At 46.5% G+C, this 10,179-nt stretch overlaps 1 protein-coding gene across 1 annotated transcript in view; it reads right to left on the reverse strand.

Annotated features, from left to right (window-relative positions):
* Positions 1-4,675: 4,675 nt before the first annotated feature.
* Positions 4,676-10,179, reverse strand: part of LOC107122273 (PH and SEC7 domain-containing protein 3-like) — a gene marked incomplete at its 3' end in the record, with an annotated part of 69,923 nt that continues 64,419 nt past the window's right edge. The window contains exons 6-8 of the mRNA XM_015425320.1: positions 7,997-8,209; positions 7,789-7,869; positions 4,676-4,788 (exon numbers count right to left, since the gene is read on the reverse strand). Coding sequence (XP_015280806.1) covers positions 4,676-4,788; positions 7,789-7,869; positions 7,997-8,209 — 407 coding nt within the window. The remainder of the gene's footprint in view (positions 4,789-7,788; positions 7,870-7,996; positions 8,210-10,179) is intronic.

Here is a 10,179-nt window from a genome sequence, read left to right on the forward strand (position 1 = left end):
ACACACTAAAGGGTTTGTATGATTAATATAGATATTCTGGCAGTGGCTTTTGAGAAGTGACCAGACCACTAGTTCAGACCTGTCTCCGAAGCCCCATTCTCTGTGCCCACCACTTGCAGAGATGAGGTGACTTGAGATGGGGCATTTTCAATGGTGGCACCTCATCTTTGGAATGCCCTTCCTCTTGAGGCTCATCTGGCACCTGTCTTTCAGGTGCCAAGCTAAAACATGTCTATTTATGAAAGGGTTTTTAAAAGCCATTTTATGGTCTGCTTCTAACCTAAGGACTGCTTTTTTTTCTCTCTAGGATGATCAGTGGTCATTTTACACTGCTTTTATGCCCATGGCTTGTTGTTAATTTTAATACTAATAAATCATTTTGCTGTTTTTGCTTATGAGCCACCTCAAGCAGATATCTAGAGATGCAGCATATAAATTCAGCCCTTCCAATAGCCACCACATTGGATCAGTCTACCACATGGTCTCCAACAATGACCAGAAAGAGATTTATAAAATCTCTCTATATTATAAAGCTGATTTGGGGTGGCCCCTGGCCTATGGGGTGGCGAGAAAAAATGTGCTCCCTCAGCCATTGGCCCGTCGGCTACCGCTCAGGGCAACTGGCGTGCCATTGGCTGGGTGGGGGGGGAGGGAGGGGGACGAGCTTAGCCGCCTTGGCCCACACACGGCTGGAACGGGCGGCGAGTGGCCGGTAGTGAGACAGATGAGGCCGAGCGAATTGGACAGCCAGCCCTTCGCTCGCTCACCTTCCCCCCCCAAACCTACTCAGGCCCTCGCGCACCCGCCACCGCGCCTGGCCGCACAGACGCCTCCAATCGCCCCGACCCACCTTTCCCCCCTCAACCACCATTCACGTCCCTGCCTAGCCTACGAGAAGGCAGGGGCTGCAGGGAGCTGCACACCGCTTCCCTGCCCCGCCGCGGACTGGACCAGGGGAGCCGCGGGCCCTGTTTGGGGGGGGTCGCCCTCCGGCAGCATTCCCTGTGCCCCCGTCATCCCTGGCCTCCCGGCATGCCCCGCCCCCGAGATGGGTGAGTGGGGGGGAGACAGCCGTGCCGCGCTTCCCTGGGCCACCGTGCCCTGGCACAGGGAAGCCGTGGGCCCTGCTGGCCGGGTGGGTTCAAACGCTGCCGCTGTTCCCTGCACTGGCCCCAGCCTCGGAGGGGGGAGATGCCCGAGGGAAAGCCGAGCTAGCCCGTGGGAGGAGAGGCAGTTTACACCCCCTCCCCTTACCTCTCAGAGCCAGCTTCCTCACCCTCCCCGCAGCCATGGGGAAGCTGAGCAGGCCCGTGGGAGGAGAGGCGGCTTAAATCTCCTGCCCTTCCCTCTCAGAGCTGGGTACCTCGCCCTCCCTGCAGCCAAGCTGAGCAAGCCCATCAGAGGAGAGGCAGCTTACACCCCCTCCCCTTCCCTTTCAGAGCCAGGTTCCTTGCGGGTGAGGGCCACTAGCGGCGGGTGGGAGAGACCAGGCCTGCAGCCGCATGGCCAATCTAGCGGCCGTTGCATTTACAGCTGCAACCGGGCCTTCTTCCTAGTTTATTAATATTTTAAATCATAAGTATTCTGGAAAGTTGAGAAACAGTGCATAATGGTAAAAGCCAATCCCTGCCACCTGTCCACAGCATCTGATAACTGGAGATATACTGCCCCTCAAATCGCTTGCTCACAACTTTAATGCCAGTAGCTCACAAAGTAGAATTTTTGCTCACAAGACTCCACAGCTTAGAGGGAGCACTGGTCTGGTCTGACACACTAACTGCTATGCCACACTGGCACAAGAAGGAAGAGGAGGACGACGAGGAGGAGGAAGAGGAGGAGGAGAATTGGATTTCTACCCCACCCTTCACTCAGAGTCTTAAAGCGGTTTACAATCGCCTTTCCCTTCTCCCCACAACACCCTGTGAAGTAGGTGGGCCTGAGAGTTCTGAGAGAAGAAAAAGAGATTGGATTTATACCCCACCGTTCACAACCCAAAGGTGTCTCAGAGCGGCTTACAAACTCCTTTCCCTTCCCCTCCCCACAACAGACACCCTGTGAGATAGGTGGGGCTGAGAGAGCTCTTGACAGAAACTACCCTTTTTCAAGGACGGCTCTTATCAGAACTACGGCTTGCCCAAGGTCATCCAGCCAGGTGCAAGTGGCGGAGTGGGCAATCAAACCCGGTTCTCCCAGATTAGAGTCCACACACTTAACCACTACACCAAACTGGCTCTCAGAGAGAGCTGTGATTGACCCAAGGTCACCCAGCTGGCTGCATGTGCAGATCAGAGTCCATTGCTCTTAATCACGACACCAAACTGACTCTTAAAGATGCAGGGCTGCCACTATCCAGCATAGTTTGGGCCCTTAACAACTAGTATTTATTGATCTAAATGTCTTTATTTATATAAACTCACTATGCTGAATTAGAGCCACAGAAAGAACAGCCTTTCTGACATACAAGGCAAAATGTGAGCAAGCAGAGACATAGCAGTGAAAGGGGGACAATTTAACATCCAAATTGTTGTTGTTGTTAGCTAATTAAGACTTCTCCCTTCAGCATGGAATAGCAAATATTAAAAACGTGCTTACTATTTGTACAAATTTACCTGAAGTTATAATAGTTACTTATAATTTTGAAAAGCTAATTTCATTGTTTTGAAACACAGTTAGCTAATTTATTTTTTAAATTAGCATAAGTATCATCCCATTGGATAAACACTTTACCTGAAGTTATAACAGTTACTTATAATTTCGAAAATCTAATTTCATTGTTTTGAAACACAGTTAACTAATTTATTTTTTAAAATAGCATAAGTATCATCCCATTGGATAAACAGGTGGCCAGGACTACCTTTTACCAGCTTTGACTGATTAGCTAGCTGTGACCTTTCCTGGACAGAAAATATTTGGTCACAGTGGTGCATAACCTGTTAACACTCAGATTAGATTACTGCATTGCGCTTTGACTGGGGCTGCCCTTGAAAGGTGTTTGAAAACTTCAAATAGTACAGAATGCTGCAGCCAGGATGGTGACTGGAGTGGGCCACACAGGGACCCTATCACTTCAGTCCTCCTGGCCCTTCAACACTGGCTCCTATTTGCTTCCAGGCACAATTCAAGGTGCTGATCTTGTCCACTGTTCCCTCTAAGATGAGTTAGTGTAAACTAGCTCACGGGGCGCGGGGAGTTAGCCTCCGGCTCACCCATTTTTGTCTTCGCTCAGGAAGGATGGCTCCAGAGCAAACTAATTTATGCAATAGCCAAATTGCTAGCTCACTTTAATGCCAGGAGCTCACAAAGTAGAATTTTTGCTCACAAGGCTCCACAGCTTAGAGGAAGCCCTATTCATTTGGGGACCAACACACCTGAAGGACCGCCGACTATCCTACAGACCCACCCAACCACTACAATCATTTCCTGAGGCCCTACTTCAGGTCACTCTAGTCTTCTGGGATTAGGCAGGTGGCAACCTGGGAGAGGACCTTCTCAGTCATGACATCAAAACTGTGGAACTCCCTCCCAGGAAATATTTCTCTGTCCCCTTCCATCACTGTCTCCTGAGAGCAGGGGAAGATTTTGTTTTGGTTTGCTTGGCATTCTCTCAACGACCTCTCCTTCCTGCCTTATGTTTAATTTGGTGGTTTTTAAAATACATTTCATTTTGGGTTTTAACCAATTTTATGATGTGTTTTATAAGGTCCTGCTTTTAATTGTTAGCCCCCTTGGTGGCCCTGATTGGGCAGAAAGGCAGAAGATAACCTTTCCTGTTCTAACAAAGCTAATGCTTTAAAAACAATCTTTTACCATATTTTGACTAGTCTATTGGCCAACCCTTCCTCAAACATCAATTCAAACAAATTCCTGAACCGGACGATAAAAGAGCACTCCTGCGTCATTAGTTTGCTATGAGCTAGGGGCCCTTTAGGCCACTACCAGTTAGAGTTGCCAACAGGCCTACAGAAAAACAGCTTGTCCCTGTAATAAGAGAGCTGGAAATGGGCAGCTGAAGCGGTCCATGATGTGGAAGTCAATAACATCACCTGGCAAACAACATCCCATTAACCTTCTATACTAAAAGAATAGAACATTCCCCCCCAGGCCTGTCAGGACCGCTCCTTCCAATCATAAGCTGACCTCCAACAGAGTGTTTCACAGTGCAGCCCTAAGCAGAGTTATGCCACCCTAAATCCATTGATGGACTTGCTGTCACCCTGCAAGCAGCAACTACAAGCAGGTCAGGAAGCAACTTTTCTCTAGGCCAGTTTGGCCAGGGATCCTGGAGCCCCCCCCCCTTTCTGGGCATAGAGCAGGGGTTGCTGGGGGTGTGGGGAGGGAGGTATTTGTGAATTTCCTGCATTGTGCAGAGGTTGGACTAGATGACCCTGGAGGTCCCTTCCAACTCTATGATTCTATCTGATCCAATCCAGTTTCTAGGTCGGGTGGGTTTCAACACATTTCTGCCACTTAAGCCCCACATGACAAGATGCAGCATCTGTGCCCGTGAAGAGGTGTTCTGATAACAAGCTGCATTATCAGAAGATTTAGGTCTTGCTGGACTGAACCACTTCAGAATGCAGGCGAGAGGGCACATGTCCAGGCAACCTGTAATTCTTTCAAGGACTGAAGATGAACATTTAATTCCAAGCTTGCATTAACTGTGGAATAAAATTACCTTTTGTGGAGATGGCATTTGGGTTGCACTGGTAGTATCTATTAGAGAAGTGAATTAGAACTCTCTCTCTTTCCTGAGTTTCTCCAATAAGGGAAACAGCTTTGAAGAATGTCCTAGAACGACAGGTAAAGAAAGAGATATTAAACCTTGGAAAATATTTGTGCTAAGGTTGGAAATCATCCCTCCCACACCGAGATCTGAGGACCATTTGTAAGAGGAATCACTACCAATATACCATCTTCCCATATTCACCTCTGGTTAAACAGATTCTGCAGGGTTTTGTGCGGTTTCCAAAGCCTGCACAACCTATTACAGCCGGAAGCTGCAATCTGGGACCAGAGGCATAAGTGTACAGACCACTAGAATGATACATTTCTCAAACGTTTTTCTACTCCCTCAGTAGATCACCCTGTTTCTCTCCAGCCCGAGGTTCTATAGACAGTCCAGAAACAATGTGGCAAGACAACCCTCCTCCCAAAAATGTTGCCTATTCTTCTCTTCCAATTTTAAGCACGTGGGAGGGATGGGACTAGCAGCAATGGCTACTTTTTCTAAATATGGCTGTGTCATTCCTGTTCTCATGCAGGCTTTGCCAGATGCCAAGCTCACTTTAAACCTGCCTTCGAGCACGCAGAGCCCAGCCTGAAAATACACATTTCTAAATCCAGTTAGTCAAAACAGCTGTGCGTGTATTTTTTTCTAAAAAGATGCTGCTGTCAGGTTCCCTCATTCTTTCAACTCCCAGCACTCCCCTCTCATCTTCCTTATTTATTTTTCAGAGCAAGGCTTTCACTTCTTTGGGCTTTTCAATCTCCAGATCAGACAACTTACACAGCCAGCATTTTACAATGCATTAAAAAAACCCTTTGGTGAGACAAGGGAAAGAAATTTCATTTCCCCCCCTCCATCCATGACAAAGAAAAATCACACCATGAAAGACAAGGCACCGAAAGACAAGGCACGGCAAATGCTCTCTTAAGGCAGGCTATTTCTGTATTTCACTGAAAGAACAAAGGAGGGATGCCTGGGAATGAACGCTGCCTCTCAAAGAATGTGCTGTAACCTCAGAAGTGCAATAAAGTTATGCTATTTGCTTGCATGCAGCTCACAGAGAACGCGACTGGTCCCAACGTCGTGGCCTGGGGAACATGTTTCCTGCCCTTCTGTCGTCTTAACATTTTTGAAACCTTCTGTCGTCTTAACATTTTTGAAACCTACAGCTTGATGAAGAGTCCTGGTGGGCTTGAAAGCTTGCACAATGTTTTTGGTCCATCTGGTTGGTTCTAGAGCAGCCTGAATTGACCTGACTAGCCCAATCTCATCAGACCTCAGAAGCAAAGCAGGGTCGGCCACAGTTAGTACCTGGATGGGGGACCACCAAGGAAGACTGGGGCTGCTACGCAGAGGAAGGCAATGGAGACCACCTCTGCTCATCTCTTCCCTTGAAAATCCCATGGTCCTTCGGTCATCACAAGCTGGTTGCAACTTGACAGCATGCACTTAATAAAAGGGGCCGATTTGGGATACTGAAAAGTGAGGCGAAGGAATCATATCCGTGACTACCATCTAGTCTTTGATCCTTTTGCCCCGGGGCCCAGCTCGCCTACAAACACTGGATACAATCATCCAAATGATGCACCTGCATGTAGAGCAGCAGTTATCCCAACCTGGTGCCCAAGGGTGACATAGCACCCCTTTGCTTCTTCCCCAAACCAAAGAGCCGGGGGAACCGTAGTCTGGAGATCAGTTGTAATCCCAGGAGGACTACATCCCTCCCCTGGTGGCTGGTAACCCAATATCAGCTTCATGACTGCAGGGAACACTCATTCAGAAAAAGTTGCCTCCAACGTAGGTGGCTGTTTGACTTGCAACATTCCAGTATTCCATGACTGACCTAAGCACCCATGGACATAATAGCTGGCAGCCTGGTGGGAGAGTTAGGGGAGTGGGGACATTCTCTTCAGTGATACACTGATGCACGGCATCACTTCTAGTACAGAAACCACAGGTGCTGCTGTCATTGTGCTAAGGCAATAGGATTCACCCAAAACTATATGGTTAAACCAATGTGATGACACCACTTCCGTTTTTTGCACTGGAAATGACGTTGCATGTTGGTGCAATGCCAAAGAACCCTGTGGCAGCTATGGGGGTTAGGCTTTGAGGCAACTGCCTTCTGGACTGAAGAATGCCCCCGGCCTCCCCTATAGGTTCTTTAAGCCTCAACCACCCGCAATCAAATAAAAAGAGGGACACAATAAAAGATTGGTAGCATGTAAGCCACCTAAAGGTCTCTTATTTGGAAACTTCCTAGACCAAGGCTGTACTTATTTGTGAGGTGCATAAAGATCACTTTGCCTTGGACATCTGACTCGACAGACAAGAAACAGGTGGAGATGAAAAACAAATATTTATTTAACAGAAAATAAAGTGTTTAATAAGGTAAATATTATGAGGGGGCAACTTCAATATATATAGTAAAATGGGCTCTCAAGTAAAGTAAACAAACCTTGAAGGGGGATTTGATTCCCCCTCTCTTATCAGGTTCCCTCTGCAGGTCCGAGGCTGCTCTTCTCATACAAATCACCTTTCGACAGAACTTACACACTCCAGTTAGGAATGATGGGCCCTTAATGGGATGCTTATTTGTACCACTAAAATACGCTCTCTTCCCTATGCTAACTCCCAAGCTGTAACTAAAAGTCAAATAAAAGCTTGGTTAAACTGACACTCCTTTCCAGAGCCATGAAATCCGTATCCAAAAGGGGGGTGGAGTTCTCTTTACCCTTCTAAAACTATGGCTGGCTCAACCCCTCCCCACCCCATCCAGTGGCTTTCCATGGCCTCTGGTTGGCTGACAGTCACTTGGATTTGCAGGAAGCCAAAATGGCAAGGATTGGTTCAGAACCCTGGAGGAGGGGTGGGATTTTGAGGATGATTTCCACAACCCCACCACCACTTTTCCTCTCCTGGCCTATCCTAACGGGTAGTGTGAGAGAGCTCTGGGATAGGGGTGAATGGGGTTCTCAACGAATGAATTTTCAGGGTCACTTTCGGTACATATGACCCACCGCCCCCAAAAAACACACAAGTTTTGCAAGATGAGTGCATACCTGAGGGAGAGATCCAAAGACATGCCTGTGAAATCAAAGAATTTAAGGTATTCCTCGGCTACGAGCCTGCTGAATTCATTACTGCAGAGAGAGACAGAAGAGAAAGGGGAAAGGACAAATGAACCACATTATTAAAAACAAACCCTCATTCAATCTCATCATTTTGTAGACACACCATTTAGGTAAAAAGCTGTGTGCCAGAACCTACTTTTTGCCCAAGTGCTTTGGTACGTCAGACCGCTTGAATCTGTCCAGCTGGTAGAGGCGTCGTGCCAGCCTCTGGGCTGCGTCCACATTGCCGTTGGTGGTGCTGTTGATGAGATCGTGACTCAAGGGCTCGTGCGCCTCTTTTCCCAAAAGGTCATTGCTACCCATGTCCCCTGTGGCTTCTAATGGTGTTGGGCCATCCAGTCTTGCATTGCTACGAAACAGCAAGGGGGGGGGGAGAGAAAAGGATTAACCTTCATCTCAGTCTCACTCTCTTATTAATGTTCAAAGATCAACAGGTCATAAGCATAAAAAAGGATTATATTAGTATACAGACAATATAAAAACAGAGACACACAATATGGAAAACGTGGATATAGAATTTTACATTACGAAATGATACCATTAAATGCCATAGACAATTTTTTTGCACATGCCAGAGTCACAATTGGATCAGTATTTGCTAATAATCTTGCTACATCCTCTTGTTATGTGGCAGAACTCCATTTTTGGATATAGATTGTGATCCATTTGTCACGAGCCAAACTGTACTTATTGCAATCTATAAAGAAGTGCCAAATAGTGTCTAAGTCACCGGACTTACAGTCACATAGCCGCTCAGAGAAAGGAATTCCTAGAAATCTGCCTGCTAATTCTCCTAATGGCAGGGCATTTAATCTGGCCTTGTAGAAAAGTATTCTATACTTGGGAACCATTAGATATTTACTGTAAGCAGGCGGAGACTTTGGGATTAACCTTTATCTGAGAAGATGATATTTCTAACAGCAAAGAGAAGAACTGGTTACAAAGACTGCATCATATGGAAGGTTCTCCTGAAGCTTCAGTGAAATAAATGAAAAACCTTCATAATCTCAATGGGGATGCTTAGGAGAGCATCGGTATGCCCATTTAATCCTCTTTCAGATAGGTTGCAGACTGGCAACCTAAAACAATGGGACCTCAAAAATAATGCCATTTTGGCAACAACAAAAAATCCATTCTAGAGAGAGCAGATAAGCAGATGTCCTTTGAGTGCAGGATTGCCATCCAGACTAGCTTGTGGGACAAAAAAAAATTAATGCTGACCCACTGAGTTAGTTCTTAGATACGCTGAGTTATCAGCATAGAAAGGATGGGAGAATAAAAATTCCTTTTTACACCTCACGGGTTCAGAAACCAGTAAGAATTCAGGGAAGCAATCCTATTGAGAGCCAGTGTGACACACTGGTATGAGTGGTGGAACAGGATATGGGATACTCAGGTCCAAAACTCCCTACCCACCATGAAACTCACTGGGTGACCCAGGGCCCATCTCTGAGCCTGGCCTACCTTGTAGGATGCTCTGAGGATAAAATGGAGGAAGGGGGAGAACCATATATGCTGCCCTAAGCTCCTTAGAAGAAGGGTTAGGTAACAGAATAAATCAATAATTTTGAAAAGTGCATGCAACATGTTTAATGGATTCTGAAGTGAGAGATCTAAATGCAATTTTTTTAAAAAAGACCCTTCTTGAATTGAGAAGCTGAAGACCCACCAATCTGAAACCTAAGCTGGCAGGAAATTAAAGGAAGCCCTTCAGAGAAATTGTCATGATAGCCACCCATCAAATAGTCCGCTGATGAGATACCTAATTTAAAAAATGCACATATCCAAAGACATCCAACTGCATCTTTTGTTTGTGGTGATGGCCCGCTGAGATTCCACTTTCTGTATGCAAAATCACCTTAAGCAAAAGGAGAAATGGCTGCTTCTTATACAAACATCCTCTTCTCCCCACCCAAAATGAGAAAAGCAACTAAGAAAAATACCAACCATACTCCAGAGGCCTGTAGCCAGAAATCTGGCTGCTTATTTCAAATCAACGTGTGAATCCAGTCTCTCCATGGTCTCAGGCTGAGGTCTTTTCCATCACCGACTACTTGTGTTGTTGTTTTTTAACTTGGAGAGTCCCAATGTTCCCTCTAAGCTGAGTTCATGTGAGCTAGCTCACAGCTTTTTAGCCTCCAGCTCACACATTTTTGTCTTAGCTCAGGAAAGATGGCTCCAGAGCATACTAATTTATGCAGTAGCCAGATCACTCACTCACAACTTTAATGCCAGTTGCTCACAAAGTAGAATTTTTGCTCATAAGGCTCCACAGCTCAGAGGGAGCATTGTTGGAGACCCCATCTAGCATTTTCCTCT

The sequence above is a fragment of the Gekko japonicus genome, unplaced genomic scaffold (assembly GCF_001447785.1).
Source record: "Gekko japonicus isolate JY-2015 unplaced genomic scaffold, Gekko_japonicus_V1.1 scaffold4328, whole genome shotgun sequence".
Classification (NCBI taxonomy): domain Eukaryota; kingdom Metazoa; phylum Chordata; class Lepidosauria; order Squamata; family Gekkonidae; genus Gekko; species Gekko japonicus.